This window comes from Equus przewalskii, chromosome 13 (genome assembly GCF_037783145.1).
Source record: "Equus przewalskii isolate Varuska chromosome 13, EquPr2, whole genome shotgun sequence".
NCBI classification, from domain to species: Eukaryota; Metazoa; Chordata; class Mammalia; order Perissodactyla; family Equidae; genus Equus; species Equus przewalskii.
In genome coordinates, this window is record NC_091843.1 from 92614521 (window position 1) to 92632330 (window position 17810).

Below are 17810 nucleotides of genomic sequence, written 5' to 3' on the forward strand. Positions count from 1 at the left end.
AGCCAGGAGGGCACAAACCCACCCTCACCATTAGGAAACACTATGAAATCAACACGGCTCTACCAGGCGGGGCCTGCCACCTCAGGAAGGCCTCAGAAACAGAGTGCCCATGTGCCACAGCTGCCTATTTCTCCCCACTTCTAAGTTTACACATCAAACCCCAAGAGAAATTCTGACTTGGGATATTCTAACTGAAGACAAAGGAAAACAAGATTTGCTCTGAAACGAAACTCCAGTCTCATACGTGTGCATCACGGATGCCCAGCTCCCGATTCTCTGCTCTCCACTGGTTTTGCACAGACACTGCAGTGAAACATCTGTCTGTGTTCTGCCATATATGGTGCAGAAAGAGCTTCTCCAGCCATGTGCAAGGAGGGAGAGTGCACTGGAACCCCCAAAACTTTGGGAACCCAAGTTCAGTCTTGAGATAAATCCCAGTATGACTGGTGCCTGAAATTTGCTATTATCCTGGCTGAATGAAATGCAAACATCTCTTGATAGTGAGAACCCTCATCTGGGGCAGGTGAAGGCAAATGGGAACCAGGAGAACGTCCTCAGGTGAGGGACATCTGCTCTACCTCAGCCCAATGCACCAGACACAGCCAGAGTCCTGGACACCAAGGACCAACGGTGGGTCCTGAGGAGGTTCTGGGAACAGTGAGAGATGTGGAATTGCAACGTGGAAACACCATTAAGATGGAGAAGAAGGGCCTCTCCCTGCTGTACACACCCCTGCAGTCCAAGATCCCTGGGCTCAGCCATGAGTGTGAAAATGGGAGGGGGACTGGGATACGTGAAGAGATGAGGTTTAATGGACAGAGGACCACAGTGGTCCGGGCTGTAAGCCAGTCCTTCATCACCTCCACACAAGGCGAGTTCACCCCCCTTCCTCAAGAACTGACCTGTGACGCCCAGGCGGAAGGAGACCTTCTGGCCCCCGGCCTCACAGCTGTACTCCCCGGCGTCCGCCTTCCCCGCCTCCTGCACCACCAGCCGCCGGGTGCAGCCCTTGGCCTCCACGTGCACTTTCTTGCTCGCACTCAGCTTCTTCCCGTCCTTGAACCACGTCACCTCCGTCTGGGCCTGGGCCACCTCACAGCTCAGTGTGGCGCTGGCCCCCGCCTCAGCCTGCACCTCCTTGAGGGCCGGCTGCTCCTTGGCAAACACCACCGTGGGCTCTGGGGACAGAGAGGGACACGGGGTCAGAGACACCACCTAAGTCAGGAAGGCAGCACTGGGGAAAGAAGGCCTGGATGGGGGAGGCAGAGGGCTAGAAACTTCTCCAGGCTCTGCACCAGCTGAGTGGCCTGGGGAAGCCCCACTGCCCTCTCAGCAACAAACGACAATTTATCTGCGCATCCCAGCATGGCTCCATGAGGCTGTTCCAGGTGGGGAGGCTGTGAAAGACCTCTGTACTGGTGTGATCTGGGGTAGTGAGGCAGGCACAGCCCAACCTCCTAGGGGACGCAGGGTCTTCTCCACGCGGCTGTGCAGCAAGCGTTCTCACCGCAGTGGGGGTAAGGTCCTGCAGCTCCACCCTCTCACCTCCCTTAGTGTCTCAGCTGATGGCAGCCTGGTGGGGGTGAAGCTGGACATCCCAGCGCTGCCCCTTCGGGTCCCGATGACACACAAAGGGGAGCACCTTTTCTGACGTTTTGGTCATTGGTGTTCATTCTTCTTTGGCGTCACTACTCAAAGCTTTTGCCCGACTTTCAGTAGCCCTGTCTGTCATTCATCCATTCATGTTTAGGGTCTTTTAGATCTTTAAATGCTGGAGCATTCACAGTTAGCTCTGTTCAAAATATCTTCCTTTGCTGGTGGCTTGTCTTTCTCTCCCTGACACTATCTTCCGATGAATCAAAGTTTCCGCTTTAATGGACTCAAATCTGTCGGACCTGTTTCCCTGTGGTTACTGCACTTACGTTCTGTTTGAGAAACCATTCCTTCCCCTGAGGTGGCTAAACGCTTCTGTGTTATCATCTCAGAGTTTCACGGTGTGCCCTTCTTCTCTGAAGTCGGTACCCAAAGGAGCTGGTCGATCTTTTTTCTATGTGGTTAAATGGTCGTGCAGCATTTATTAAAACCATGCTGTTTCCAGGCCTTGCACGCTTCCACAGTGAAAGAGAGGAGGAGAGGAGTGTGGGGCCACTCCTGCACAGGGCTGTGAGGTCGCTGCCTGGTCCTCCAGCGGGGTATCAACTTGCGAGTCGAGACACCGCGGTCTTCACCACTGTGTTTAGGGCAGTCCTGGCACCAGGCCAGCAAACGCTCACACTTTGCTCTCTTCTCCAGTATGGTGGCTACACAAGGCCTCTGCGATCTGCTCGTCAATTTTCAACCCCACTCCATCCCACCAAACGAACGTTGCTCACATTCCGATTGTTATTCAACATCTTAGATTCTTCCATGCATTTCCATCCATCTACTTAGATCTTCTTGTCTGTCTCTCAAAAATGTTCAGTAATCCCCCACCAAGCCTCTAAGCACCTTTTATTCGACTCAGAATTAGAAAAAGTCTCTTCTGATGCTGTTTACCTCTTTTAAATTTTCATTTTCCAAGTGTTTGTTGCAAGTATATAGACAGAGAAGTGTTTTCTGCATACTGATTTTTTTACTGAGTGATTTTTTCAACTATCGTTCTAAGTCTAATAATTTATATTTTGTATAAATCACATGATCTGTGAATTCCACTTTTGTTTTTTCACACCTTTATCTGTTTTTCTTTATTTTCCTCCTCACTGTGCTGTGCCCTGTGGCAAGGGGTGCCGACAGCCGCCTCCTCTGGTTCCCTATTGCAAAGGCCAAGCTTTCAAGATTTCTCTTTCCGTGATTAGCTGGTTTTTCTGCAGTATGATTTATCAAATTAAGGAAGAATCGTCTTATTTATAATTCGTTAAGAATTTTCTGACATGAATTAGTGATAACTTTACCAAACATTTCTTTTGGATTTGATGTTAAATTGTATCAAATGCTTCATTCTGCATCTGTTGAGGTAATCACTTCATTTTTTGTTTCAATCTGTTAATGTCGTGCATTATATTGATTTACTAATGTTTCTAAGATTTCAACAACTTCCATCAGAGTGAATTATCCGCTTCATTTATTACAAAATTGATTTTGATAATATTTTGTTTAAGTTTTTGGCCTGATGTCCATCGTAGATTGGCCTGTAATTGTAATTCCTACTTTCCTTGTCAGACTTTGGTTACTGAAGTCATGATGTCTACGTAAAACAAATCAGAGACTGTATCTGGTTTTTCTATTCTCTAGAAGAATCTCCAAGAACACATAATAATTTCTTTCCATAATATTTTGTATAATTACCAGACAAGCCACTAGGCTTAGATCTTTCTCTACGAGATTACTTACTGAGGTTCCATTTATTTTAAAGGTTATAGACTGTTGGGGTTGTCTAATTCTTCTTATGCCACTTTTTACATATTTTTCTAAGAATTTGGTCAACTTATCAAACCTTTTCGTATTTATTACCATAAAACAATTTGTCATATTCTCCTAAATTAACATTGAAAAAAGATACACAGTGGGTTTTTTGGTGTCTAAACACACCCACAAACCACTACACACAGACACAGTTCCACACCGTTATGTGTTGACTAGAAGTCAACACGGGACTGATGCCCATCTTTATTTGGTGTGAAGTTTCTTAACAAAAGGAAAATAAATTTAGTCCTCAGATGTCTCTGTGAACCAGCCAGGGAGGCACAGACACACTCCCATCATCAGGAAATGCGGGAAACCAGCACTGCCTCGCCGGTCAGGCTGCTTCTTTAGGAACTCGTCTCTAACAACGCCTGCCGCTGTGAGATGAGCCACTTATTCTTCTCATTGCTAAATCTGTAAATCACACTCCAAGGGGAATTCTGACACAGAATGTTCCTTTTTTTCTTTTTCAAGATTGGCCTTGAGCTAACATCTGTTGCCAGTCTTTTTTCTTCTTCTTCTTCTTCTTTTTCCCAAAGCCCCCCAGGACGCAGTACAGTTGTATATTCCAGTTGTAGGTCCTTCTGGCTCTTCTACGTGGGATGCCACCTCAGCATCGTTTGATGAGTGGTGCGAGGTCTGCGCCCAGGATCCGAACCAGGGAAACCCCAAGCCGCCGAAGTGGAGAACACAAACTCAACCACTCGGCCACAGGGCTGGCCCCCTGACACAGAATGTTCTAACAGGAGAGAAACAAGATTCCCTTTACAAGGAGACTCCACACCTCATGCATGCATGTCTCAGATGCACATCCATCAATCCTCTGGTTTTTGTTTACTTCGCACAGACACTACAAGAAAACATGGACGTAGGTTTTGTTATATGTAGGTGCACAGATAACTTGTTTATCCAAGGAGGGAAGAGTGTCTGCAACACCTAAAACTTTGATAACCCAGAGTTCACTCGAGATAAATCCAAGTACAATTCAGCAGCAGAAATTTCCCCTTATCTTGGTTTAATGAAATGCAAACCTCCTTGCCTAGTGTGAAGCCGCATGTGTTGCTGGGTAAGGGCACCTGGGAGCTGCCAGGACTCCCAAGATGAGGAAGTTCATATACCCACCGGTGAGAGACGCCTGGTCTACATCAGACTCCAAGTGCAAAGCAGAGGCAGAGTTTCAGACACCAGGGAGCACCTGGAAGTTTCCCAGCAGATGCTGGGAATTTATGACTATGTATTACTTGTGGAAATACCACCCTCCCTTCTGTTCACACCCTTCCCGTCCCGCCTCCCTTGGTCCAGCCATGGGTATGACATGAGAACTGGGAGGATGGAAGGGTAGAAGAGATGAGGTCCAGTGGAAAGAGCATCAGGGTGATCTGGGCTGTAAGCCAGTCCTTCATCACCTCCAAGCAAGGTGAGTTCATGCCCCCATCCCCAAGAACTGACCTGTGACACCCAGGCGGAAGGAGACCTTCTGGCCCCCGGCCTCGCAGCTGTACTCCCCTGCGTCCGCCTTCCCCGCCTGCTGCACCACCAGCCGCCGGGTGCAGCCCTTGGCCTCCACGTGCACTTTCTTGCTCGCACTCAGCTTCTTCCCGTTCTTGAACCACGTCACCTCTGTCTGGGCCTGGGCCACCTCACAGCTCAGTGTGGCGCTGGCCCCCGCCTCAGCCTGCACATCCCTGTGGGCCGGCTGCTCCTTGGCAAACACCACCGTGGGCTCTGGGGACAGAGAAGGACACGGGGTATGAGACACAAAACTGGTACCAGTCTAGGTCACAGGGAGTGAAGCTTCAGAGTTCAGTGAATCTTCTCCTGGAGCCAGTGACACGATGTGGCTGGTGGGGTGTGAGAGTTGTGTTCACAACACCCTGTCTCCTGTGACAGGGACTCAGTGTACACCTGAGGCATGTCCTGACTCCAGCGCAATTCCTAAGGCGGGAGGAAGGTGGCCACAGGTACACCAGCACTTGTCATTGCCAGTTCACTGTCCTTCCCATGTGACAGTCACCTCTGTGGACAGCTTGGGTTGTTCACTCTTATATGCCCAGAGCCTGGCACACAGTATGCACTCCACAAATTAGTCTCCATTTTTCTGGGTGTAACTCGCATGGAAAGTGCACTCACTTATTTGGACAGTTCAGTGAGGTGGACCTGCTCCCATGCAACCACAACATCAACAAACAGAGCATTTCCAGCTCCTCACGCACTGCTGACCACCCCCAAAATAACCACTCTTCTGACCTCTATCGCCATCAGTCACTTTTGCCTGTTCTTTGATTTCACACAGGTGGAATCACACACCACGTGCTCCTGAGTCTGTTTCCCTTCACTCAGCACAGCATCTGTGAGACCCACCCATGTGGCCGCATCTGGCAGCAGCTTGCTCTGCATCTTGACAGACAGGATCCCATTGTGTGAACACCACGGTTCACTTTCCCTTTTCCTCTCGTGATTCACTTAGGTTGTTTCTAACTTGGGGAGACGACAAGCGGAGCTTCTGTGAACATTCTTGTACATATCTTTGGAGCATGTGGAGCTGTTGGCATGCAGTAGGCCCACATTTGGCTTTAGCAGATATTTCCAAAGAGTTTTGCAAAATGGTTGCACCAACTCACTCTCCCAGCAGCAGCGTGTGGGAGCTCCAGTTTCCCATCCTCACCAACATCCATTTGTAATAATCGTATGTGTTCCATTAAACTCAAACAAATACATACAGGATCTCAGAGGTTCCATGCTGTAGAGGCCTTAATTCACTCATTCACTCATTCATTCATTCAATCATTGACACACCAATGCCAAAGGAGGGCCCAATTCATGCTAGCACTATGGCGGTAAGCTGGGAATGCAACAGTGAGCTGCACTGTCTCTGTTCTCACAGACCTTACCTTCTAATGGGGAGCGACAGACAGATGAACACATACACCACGACAACAGTGCTGTAACGCTATGGTGGGTGCTGCGATGAAATGAAATAGGTGACAAGCTAGAGGAAAGGGGCTGTTTGGCAACTTAGACTCAGTGGTCAGAGCAGCCCTCACTAAGGATCGATGTTTAGGCAGAGTGCTAAATGACAAAGGGAGGCAGCTTTGAAGAAAGCCAAGGGGAGACATTCTAATGGAGATGAGAGCTGGGGCCAGGGCTCTCCAGCAGGGATGGGTGTAAAGTGAGCAAGGAAGGTAAACGGGAACTGCTCAGAGACGTGGGGTCACACGGGGCACCGGCTCCCCCTCAGGGCACTGCTGCTTCTGGGGGTAGCATGGCAATGAAAACCTGGGCACAGGGCTGCCACCAAGAAATAGGAAAACTAGTAATGCTGTGGACACCTGTGGACAGATGAAACTGGACATTGAAGAGCCAAGTCTCTAGTCAAAAGGAACCATGTAGAATTCAGGCCCCACTCAACCACATTCCCCTCAAGACGTCTGATGAGTTCCGAAGCTGCGTGGGGCAGGGGACTAAGAAGCCAAGAAGAAAACCTCTGAAAACTAGAGCAGACTTTCCACCATCTTGCATTACCAGAGAGACAAAACCTAGAGCTGCACGTCTGCCGGCGGAGGACCCATCCACACCCCAAGTCTTTGCAGGAATCCCTGGATGACTTTGGCCAGGAATGGAGGCAAAACAGGGATAGACGACCCTGATCAAAATTGCAATGCAGCCTCAAGTCAGCAGGGCCCTGGAATGGACTGAGGTTCTTAGTCATCGTCTCCCTGCCTAGCAAAAGAAAGACTGATCCTCTTTCTGAAGTAAGATAACATCAGCCACATTCAACGTGTTCCCACACAATGTCTAACAGTCAATCAAAACTTCCCTGGCATGCCAAGGAGAGGAGTAAATAGAAAACAAACAAACAAAAACCCCAAAACAAAAAAAGGCAATATCAGTTATTATGGTTGATACTAGATGATCCAATTATTCTGGTTATCAGACTATGATTAATATTTTTTTAAAATAAGAAAGAAAATACATCAAATATGAAAAATTTACCACAGTCTAGAATCTATAAGAAATTAATCAAATTAAAATTATATAACTTGAAACTACAATAACTGGAAGTAAACACAGGATAGATGAGTTTGACAGCACATTAGACATAACAGAACAGAAGATAAGTGAATTGGAAGACAGGTCAAAAGAAAATATCCAGACTAAAGCAGAGAGAGAAAAAGAATTAAGAGGCAGAGAAAAAGAGATGCATATGAGGCAGGTGGGGAAACATATTCTATGGTTGGTAAAGACAGAAACCCACAGACTCAACATTCTGTGCAACCCCGACCAGTAGAATACAAAGAAAACCACACCTAGGTTCATAAAGTAAAGCTGATGAAAATCAAACCCAAAACAATTATGCCAAAAGCAACAGGATAAATAAACCCAAAAGATGACTCTTGAAGGAATAAGAGATCTGATCATTGATGTTTCAAAAGAAAATACAGAATATGAAGACAATGGAATTGATTCTTTAAAATGAGATAATATATATGAGAGCTTCTAAACTGTAATTTGATACTCAGAGAAAACAACCCTCAAAATTTAAGGCAAAATAGACATGTTTTTAAACAAGCAAAAAAAGCAGAGCATCAGCAGAACTGCTAAAATAAATACCGATGACAGATTTCCTCAAGCAGAAAAACATAAATAATCCCAGAATATTGGACCCAAATCCTGGCGGTGGTTTCTGGCTGTGTGCAGCTGGCCAAGTTACAGAAACTTCCTGAGTCTCACCGTAAAAGGGGAATGACCAGAACAGCTCCTCCTGAGGTTGTTGTGAAGTTCACACGAGTGAAAAGAGAAGAAGCACTGCATGAAATGCAGCCCTCAGCATGTAACTGACACCTGCTAGCTGCTACATGGGAAGCTTTGTGAGAACACAGGACATCAGGTGGCACCTCCACACACCCCTACTCCCTAATAATTAACCTAAGGAACCAAAGAAAGACCTCCAGGGACCCACCTGTGACATCCAGGCGGAAGGAGACCTTCTGGCCCCCGGCCTCACAGCTGTACTCCCCGGCGTCCGCCTTCCCCGCCTCCTGCACCACCAGCCGCCGGGTGCAGCCCTTGGCCTCCACGTGCACTTTCGAGCTCGCACTCAGCTTCTTCCCGTCCTTGAACCACGTCACCTCCGTCTTGGCCTGGGCCACCTCACAGCTCAGTGTGGCGCTGGCCCCCGCCTCGGCCTGCACCTCCCTGTGGGCCAGCTGCTCCTTGGCAAACACCACCGTGGGCTCTGGGGACAGAGAGGGACACGGGGTCAGAGACAACATCTAGGCATATGGCTAAATGTCCAAATTTATGAAATGTCCAAATGTTTATGAAAAGACTTTCCTTTCTTCACACCTTGCACAGGAGCCACAGTAGAAACAAAGGAGGGCAGGGAACCAGCGGCAGGTCCATTCACCCAGGAGTCTGCCTCTGGGCCCCTGTTCCAGCCCCTTACCTGACAACTGTTCCTGCATCGAGACCCTGCCGTCTTCGTGAATGCAGCTGTGGAAGTCTGCAGATCTGCGACCCCAATGCCCACACTGGCTCTCTTCAAGGGCACACTGTCTGTCTGCACACGGCCTTTGCAGTCCACTAGTCAATTATCAACCCCACCCCACCCCATCCCATCCTGCCAAATAAGCACTTGTTCGGATTGGATTGTTAGTGAACATCTTAGTTTCCCCCATGGATGTCTATCCATCTATTTCACTATTCTTTACTGTCTCTTGAAAATAGCTAACCATCCCCTCCCACACAGCATCTAAACATCTCTTATTAGACTTGGAATGAAAACCATGATACCTCTGATGTTATTGCAAATCTTTTAAACTTTCATTTTCCAATCATTTGTTGCTAGTATATAGAGAGAATATATATATATTTCTCTATGTCGATTTTGAATGTGGCAATCTCTTTCAACACTCTCACTAAATCTAACAATTTCTCTTTTGGATAAATCACATCTGCTGTGAATTCTACTTCTGTTTTTTCAAAAGCTTGCACTTTTTATTTTATTTTATTTACTTTCCTCCTCTTTATTTGTGCTGTGCAGTGTGGGGCAGAAGTGGTGACATGGCTTTCCTGTCCTGTTCCCCAGCTCAAGGCAAATCCTTCACCATTTCACTTTGTGAAGTGAGCACAACTTTTCTGCAATCCATTTATCAAATTCAGGAAGAATTCTTTTACTTATACTTTGTTAGCATTTTAAGGCATGAATTGATGCTAGATTTTATCTGACATTTGTTCTGGACTTATGATGTAAAATTGTATCAAAGACTTGATTCTGCATGTATTGAGGTAATTAGACTGATTTTCTTCAATCTGTTAATGTCGAGCTTTACGTTGATTTGCTAATGTTTCTAATGTTGAACCAGCCTTGATTCCTGGTACATTCTGAATTTTATCAGGCTGTAGGATTCTTTTCATATACTGCTGAATTTAGTTTGCTGATTGTTTTTTTTTTTTACCATATTGGCCTTGAAATCCATAATGGATTTGCTTATAATATGAATTCTTCCTACTGGCCTGTCATATTTCAATATCAAAGTTACACTACTGTATAAAATGAGTTAAAAAGTTGATCTCCCTTTTCTATTCTCTAGAAGATTCTCCATGGACAAGGGATAATTAATTTCTAAGTTATTGGAAGACTCTACCAGTAAAGTGCTGGGCTTAGAATTTGTTCTATGAGAAGAATCTTTCCCACTGGTTCTATTTCTCCAACAGGACTGTTTGAGCTGTCTGTTTCTTCTTAGGTCAGTTTTTATTTAGTTTTCTAGAAATAGGACAATGTCTCAAACTTTTCCTATTTTCTTGCACAGAATACTGTCAGATTCTCCTCAATAGCATGTCAAACATACACAGCAGGATTCTTGGTATCCATGCACACCTACAACATTACACACTGACACAACAACAAACAGTTACAGGTGGCACCCAGGAGTCCATGTGAGACCTCAGCTGACCCTCATGTGAGTTAAACCCTCCTAAGAAAGGGGAAAACAGCAAGTTCACAGACTTCTCTGTGAACCAGCCAGGAGGGCACAAACCCACCCTCACCATTAGGAAACGCTATGAAATTAACACGGCTCTACCAGGCGGGGGCTGTCACCTCAGGAAGTCCTCAGAAACAGAGTGCCCATGTGCCACAGCTGCCTATTTCTCCCCACTTCTAAGTTTACACATCAAACCTCAAGAGGAACTCTGACTTGGGATTTTCTAACTGAAGACAAAGGAAAACAAGATTTGCTCTGAAACGAAACTCCAGTCTCCCACGTGTGCATCACGGATGCTCAGCTCCCGATTCTCTGCTCTCCACTGGTTTTGCACAGACACTGCCGTGAAACACGTGTCTGTCTTCTGGCCCATATGGTGCAGAAAGAGCTTCTCCAGCCACGTGCGAGGAGGGAGAGTGCTCCAGAACCCCCAGAACTTTGGGAACCCAAGTTCAGTCTTGAGATAAATCCCAGTATGACTGGTGGCTGAAATTTGCTATTATCCTGGCTGAATGAAATGCAGACATCTCTTGATAGCAAGATCCCTCATCTGGGGCAGGTGAAGGCAAATGGGAACCAGGAGAACGTCCTCAGGTGAGGGACATCTGCTCTACCTCAGCCCAATGCACTAGACACAGCCAGAGTCCTGGATACCAAGGACCAACAGTGGGTCCTGAGGAGGTTCTGGGAAAAGTGAGAGATGCGGAATTGCAATGTGCAAACACCATTAAGATGGAGAAGAAGGGCCTCTCCCTGCTGTACACACCCCTGCCATCCAAGATCCCTGGGCTCAGCCATGAGTGTGAAAATGGGAGGGGGACTGGGATACGTGATGAGATGAGGTTTAATGGACAGAGGACCACAGTGGTCCGGGCTGTAAGCCAGTCCTTCATCACCTCCACACAAGGTGAGTTCACCCCCCTTCCTCAAGAACTGACCTGTGACGCCCAGGTGGAAGGAGACCTTCTGGCCCCCGGCCTCACAGCTGTACTCCCCGGCGTCCGCCTTCCCCGCCTCCTGCACCACCAGCCGCCGGGTGCAGCCCTTGGCCTCCACGTGCACTTTCTTGCTCGCACTCAGCTTCTTCCCGTCCTTGAACCACGTCACCTCCGTCTGGGCCTGGGCCACCTCGCAGCTCAGTGTGGCGCTGGCCCCCGCTTCGGCCTGCACCTCCCTGTGGGTCGGCTGCTCCTTGGCAAACACCACCGTGGGCTCTGGGGACAGAGAGGGACACGGGGTCAGAGACAATCAAATTTCTAGTTCTGAATGAGAGTCCACCCTTGAATCACGACACCATAATGCCTGCCCCGCCCTGTCTTTCTCAACACAGAGAACTCATACTGCTCAGATGCACAAAGCAGGGAGCAGGTCGGTTCTCAGAATCTGCATCCTGCCCCTTCAGTAATTCTCAGGTCTGTCTATGTTACAATTCAGGCTCTGGCATCTGTTTAGCAGCAGTGATTTCATAATTATCTTAAAAAATGGAGGCACAGTTTGAAGCCAGCACTTCAAAGCATAGGTATTGTCAAGGAGATATCCTTATGCAGAGTCACCAAGAATGGGCGATGTCCCTGAGTCACAAGAACAGTGATACTTAGGGCTGCTCATGCAGTCTACAACTCCTAGTGCGCCAGTCACCATCCATGTAACCAAATCCCTGGCCTTGAGATCAGGGTTGTTTTTTTATTAACTTACTTCCTTAGCTTCACAGCATATTATTCCATGACCCATTCTGTTACCCTTGACTAGATTTTCTTCTTTATGAAATACACCCATTGGTAATTCTTTCAGAAGGTTTTGTGAACAGTAAATTCTCTCCATCCATTCTCTGAAAATGTCTTTACTTCTCCCTGACTTTTGAATGGTGGTTTAGCTGGATATAGAATCTAGGTTGACGGTCACTGTCCCTCACTACTTTGGAGATTATGTCATCTTTCCTGTGCTCTTCACTGCTGTCCACAAATCTACAGGAAGGATAACTGTCGCTCCATAAATCTTTTTCTGGTCTCAGGTTGTTTTTAAGATCTCCTCTTGGGTTCTGGCCTTCTGTGGTTCACTACGGTGTGTCTAGCTGTGAATTTATTTTCTTAGCATTTCCCATATTCTTCGTGGGATTTGAAGTTTTGGAATCACGTTTTACCACTCTAAAAATTCTCTACATGAGTTTTTTCATTATTTCATATTCATCATTCTAGCCTCTCCCAGAAATTGTTTTAGACATATGTATGGCCTCCTGCTTCTCTTCTCCATATCCATCAATATCTCTTATTTTTTATCTCCTTGTGATTCATGCTGAGTAATTTCTGCAGATCTATCTTCCAATTCAGAAATTCTCTCTTCAGCTACGTCTAATTTGCTGTTTATCCCTCTACCAAATTGTTCACTACAAATGTTGTGTCTCTTATTCTAGGGCTTTTGGTTCTTTGAATCTGCCCATTTTTTTCCATGGTATTTTGCTTTTTCTTATGTTTCCAAGTATCCCATATATCTCTTTAATATTGTAAATATGCTTATTTTAGATACTCTTCCAGATTGTTCTTCTATCATCTGAAGTCCCTGGGTGGTCTAATCCTGATCTTCTTTGTAACTTACAACTCTTGTTTACACTGGGTTGTTTCTCTGATGCTTAGATACACTTTTATTGTGAACCAATCATTAGCGGGCCTTCTTTACTTGACAGTAATTAAGTGTGGCCTCAGGGGTGGTAGCCCTCCTGAGTATTTCACATTTACTCCTGCCAGGGACTCCAGGATCTCTGGCCTGGAGCCCCATGTTTTTCAGGGTTTTTTGTTTGGTTGGTTTCTTGCTGAGGAAGAGTGGCCCTGAGCTAACATCTGTGCCAGTCTTCCCCTATTTTGTATGTGGGTTGCTGCCTCAGCATGGCTGCCACTGAGTGATGTAGGTCCATGCCTGGAAGCTAAGCCCAGGCCTCTGAGGTAGCGCATGCTGAACTTAACCACTAGGCCACAGGCCGGCCCCCTGGAGCTCCATCTTTAAGTTAACTTCTCAGTCTGGGGTCTTCAGTTATATAAATTAAAACCCCAATCCCAAGTAACAAACAGGTTTCCATTTCCTGGGGGAACTTTCCCACCCGAGCCAAGGCAGACAGCCTAGTGCCCTGTCACCTCCCTGGGCTGTGGGCAGATCACTCTCCTGGTCCATCTTTTCCTTAACGATGTGTTTCTACTAGCACCCCTCTTTGTATGGTCTTTGTCCCACCTCCTCACCTCTCTCACCTAAGCACCCACTGCCTATGTGCAAGCTGGTGGTGTGAGTCAGGCCCTGGTCTGGAACCAAACCCCACTGTGCACCAACCCATCACTCACTGCTTTAGAGTTCCCTTCCCTCTTCACTTCCAGGACCTGGAAATTTCCCTTGCAAGTTCAGATAGTAACCTAACCTGACTTTGCTCCATTCTGCCCCACATTTTCAGATGTCCACGGTGGGAGAGTTTCACACTACAGCAGTCTGCAGTACCGCTGGAACCAGAAATCCAGATGGGTGTTTTCAACTCTACTTCTCCAGATGAGATTATTCAATTTCATCTATTAGGGACTTTGTGCTCTGCAAACGCCTCTCTGATTTCCCAGGGAAGCCAGCAGAAGCTCTGAACTCCCCCTGAATTGGATTTTTTATCTTTTTTTTTTTTTTAAAAAAATGCATCTGTGTCCAAAATGCAAATGGTTCTATTTTTATGCCTTAAACATATTTTTCATGGAGGAAAAGATAAAGTGTCAAGCTGGCTGTCTTGCTTGCTCATCCTCAATAACCTGGTACCACGCAGGGGCAAGCGCCTGGACAGCAGGCAGTGATGAGGATCCAACAATCCACACAGTGGTTCATGGGCCTTCTGGGCCCACGGTTGGCCTCTGCCTCAGTGGGTCTTCCCCTCTGCTGTCTCACCAACCCCTCAAAGCTGGGCTTTGGAAAACAGCCGCAGACATTGCTGGGTCCACTTCCTCAGCCCAGGTTCACCTCACCAAAGCCCACAGGCCCATCCTTCAGCTCCTCCCCTGCCTCTCTGATTTCTCTGTGGCATTAGTGCCCTCACTGCACCCTTTGCAGGAAAGTCTTCTCCTGGTTCCACGGCAGGGCTCTCTCTGGGTTCTCCCACTGCCCCTGAGCCTCTCCCTTCATGGTCCCAGCTCCCTCAACACTCCCAGCATAGGTCCTGCCATCACCCTCTCTTTCCAGACTGACTTTTCCCCCAGGTTCCCTGACACATGCCCAGCCTCTCCCACCACCAATGGGCCAGCAACTCCCAAGTCTTCTCTCCAGCCCAGCACTGACCAAAGTCCACGCCCAGACAGTTGACCACCCCCTGGACACTCCAGGCACCCACGCTGGCAATCACCCACTCCTCCCAAGACACCTGCCCCTGTCTACCTGCCACATCCCAGATAGTGGAGGGTTCCCACATGCTTCTTCCCCACATCTACCTGACCACCACTCTATCCACTCCGCCCCCATTCCCTCTCCATCCCCTTGACTGTGGCCTCTATTTGGGCCTAGGCATCTCCTATCCCAGGGCAGGGGCTCCTGCCTGGTTTCCCTGTGTCCAAATCCGTTCTCCCCAGTGCAGCCAGAGTGGCCGTTCCAAAACCCAAATCTAAACGAGTCCCTTCTGAGCTTCTGTGCCAGAATCAGGAGCCCACTCCCCTCAGCGGACACTGCAGGTGGGGCGTCCAGAGGAAGACCTCTGCCGTGAGATGTCCTCAGGGGTCAGGAGGTCCTGGCAATGCAAGAGCCTTGGTGAGAATCCACGTGCCCCTCGTGGATTTGACACCCACCTGCTTGCCTGCCCTGCTCTCCCAGCAATGACACTCTTGCTTCTGAAACCACAACTTCTCATTTTCATCTCTTCTCTGGTGAGGCTACTGCCTGGCACTCTGCGAAGTGACGAGCCCTCACAAATCCACCACGTGAAGCAGACAACACCCAACCACAGCCAGCTGTCGCCCGCGGCCATGGCCAGATGGTACCATGCAGCACCTGCTGCTCATTTCACGGCCCCAGACTCAGTCGCATCTCCAGGGCATGGCTGCCCCAGGTCGCTACTGTTTCAATGTTCACTTCACAGAAGAATTCAGACTAATCTTGAGGGGAATTGTGCACTTTGTGCAAATGTTCCCAAATCACTCCTGAGCACACTGTGCATGTGTGTCCGTGTACATGTATGTCTGTGTGTGTGGGTATGTCTATATGCATATGTCGGGTGTGTGTACGTCTGTATGTGCGTGTGCATGTCCATGTGTATGTGTGTGTTTCTGAGTGTGTGTTGTGAGAGTGTATGTATGCTTAAATGTGTGTGCGTGTGTATATGTAAAAGTGCATGTATGGGAGCATGTTTGTGGTATATATGTTTGTGAGTATGTCTGTGTGTATTTGTGTGTCTGTGCATGTGTGTATACATACGTATGTGTTTATGAGCATAAATGTGTGTTTAAATGTGCATGTACACGTGTGTGTAAGTGTGTATGCATGTCTGTGTGTGTGTATGTCTGTGTGTGTGGACATGTCTATATGCAGATGTTGGGGGAAGTGTATGTGTCTGTTTGAGACCATCTATCGATGGTTGCACTTGGGGAAGAGGCATGTGGGAGCCCTCCACGGTCACTCTGACGCCAGAGCTGAGCCCACACCATGAGGTCCGCGGCTACACAGTGGTCTCCCTTCAAAATTCACCTGAACGAGTTACAAATACCACTGTAAGGAGACTTAGGATTTGTCCCACACTAGAAATGCCAAGGTTTGGGTTCATCTGCATAGTTACAAAAATTAAACTTGTATTTTCACAAAAGCGTCTACGGGCAGCTCCCCTTCCACACACGCACCCTCCACCCTGTCTTGCTCACCAAATGCAGCTACAAGGCCACAGAGTAACTATTTGAGGGCTCTCAAAGTAAGCGGTAGTAGGTGGATTGTGGGAAAAAACAGAGTTCCAAGTCCCAATAAAAGAGAAAGGAATCTGCCTTTCTCCCCTGGCCTGCACACAGGGTAGCCCCAAATCCAGAAGCAGGCTCCTCAGCTCTTGCACAAGGTGTGAGGAAGGGAACCCCAAGACACCCTGTTTTTTCTCCATGCTATCACACTCCAGCCCATGAAGACTTAAGACCCCTAAAACTGTGAGGGCATGGAGTGTTCCTCTCCAACTGAAGGAGCTCTGGTCCCTAGAGGGAGGAGTGAGCCCCACTGACCTTCCTCTCTCTGAGCTCCCGTCACTGGTTCTGACACAGGTGGTGCCATGGCAAGGCGGCATCAGAGCAGCATACCTTACCTCCAGCCTTCCAACTACAGAACTGAAAAGGAATCCCCAGGGTCCCAGAGAGGCTGGAGAATGAGAAGCTTAGGATGTGGCACTGAGGTCACTCAGGAACTCCAGGGCTCACCCCCAGTCCATGCGTGAGTGGGTCTGACTCTCATCAGCACACCAAGGACAGAGAGCCCTAAACTAGGACACAAGGCACTGTCCACCACACTGACCACTGGGTGGGCATGTTCACGACAGATCCAAATGGCACTTCAAAGTCTTTGGAAACAACCCGTGGGAGGCTGGCAGGAACCCACAGCCTGAACTCAACTGGCTAATTTCCAGCTAAGGAATTCAACCTTCCCCATAGGATGTAAAGAAGACCCAGTCTCACAACATGGTATTCAACACGTCCAGGATACAATCTGAAATTACTTGGCCCATGAGGAACCCAGAAAACTCCCAATTCACATGCAGGGGAAAAGACTATTAACAGATATAAATGTCAAGATGACACAAATCTTGGAAATATCTGACAAAGATTTTAAAGCAGCTATTACAAAAATGCTCCAACAAGTAAAAGCAGATACCCTTGAAAGGAATGGGAAAATAGGAAATCTCAACAAAGAAATACAAGAGGTAAAGAAGAATCAAGTGAAACTTTTCTAAGTAGACTAATATAATAAGTGAAATAACTCACTAAATAGGCTCAATGTCAGAATATAGACAAGAGAAGAAAGAGTTATTGAACTTGAAGACAGATCAATAGGAATTATCCAGTCTAAACAATGGCAAGAAAGGAAATTTCTAGAAAGAGCCTCTGGAACCTATGGGACAAAACCAAAAGGACTAAAACTTATGCTGTTAGTCCTAGAGAGGAGAAAGAGTGAAGTGCAGAAAAAGAAAATTCAAAAACAATGCCTAAACCTTCTCAGATTTAGTGAAAGACATAAACCAGACTAAAAGAGCCTAACAAAGCCCAGACAGAATAAACCCAAAGTAATCCACACCCAGACAGACCACACCAAAACTGCTGGGAACTGAGGACAAAGAAAAACTCTTGAAAGCAGGCAGACAATGCTAACACACGATTTGTAGGGGAACATGTTGAATGACTGTGAATTTCTCATCAA

At 47.4% G+C, this 17810-nt stretch overlaps 1 protein-coding gene across 26 annotated transcripts in view; it reads right to left on the reverse strand.

Annotated features, from left to right (window-relative positions):
* OBSCN (obscurin, cytoskeletal calmodulin and titin-interacting RhoGEF) overlaps positions 1-17810 on the reverse strand; it is a 154010-nt gene that overhangs the window by 115839 nt on the left and 20361 nt on the right. For 24 of the 26 annotated variants that reach the window (XR_011525376.1, XM_070569984.1, XM_070569977.1 and 21 more), the window contains exons 10-13: positions 11366-11641; positions 8402-8677; positions 4891-5166; positions 903-1178 (exon numbers count right to left, since the gene is read on the reverse strand). Coding sequence is in view for 25 of the 26 variants with exons in the window: in XM_070569984.1 (XP_070426085.1) it covers positions 903-1178; positions 4891-5166; positions 8402-8677; positions 11366-11641 (1104 nt within the window). In the remaining variant the exon portion in view is untranslated. The remainder of the gene's footprint in view (positions 1-902; positions 1179-4890; positions 5167-8401; positions 8678-11365; positions 11642-17810) is intronic. The other 2 variants (XM_070569987.1, XM_070569985.1) reach the window with 2 other exon arrangements.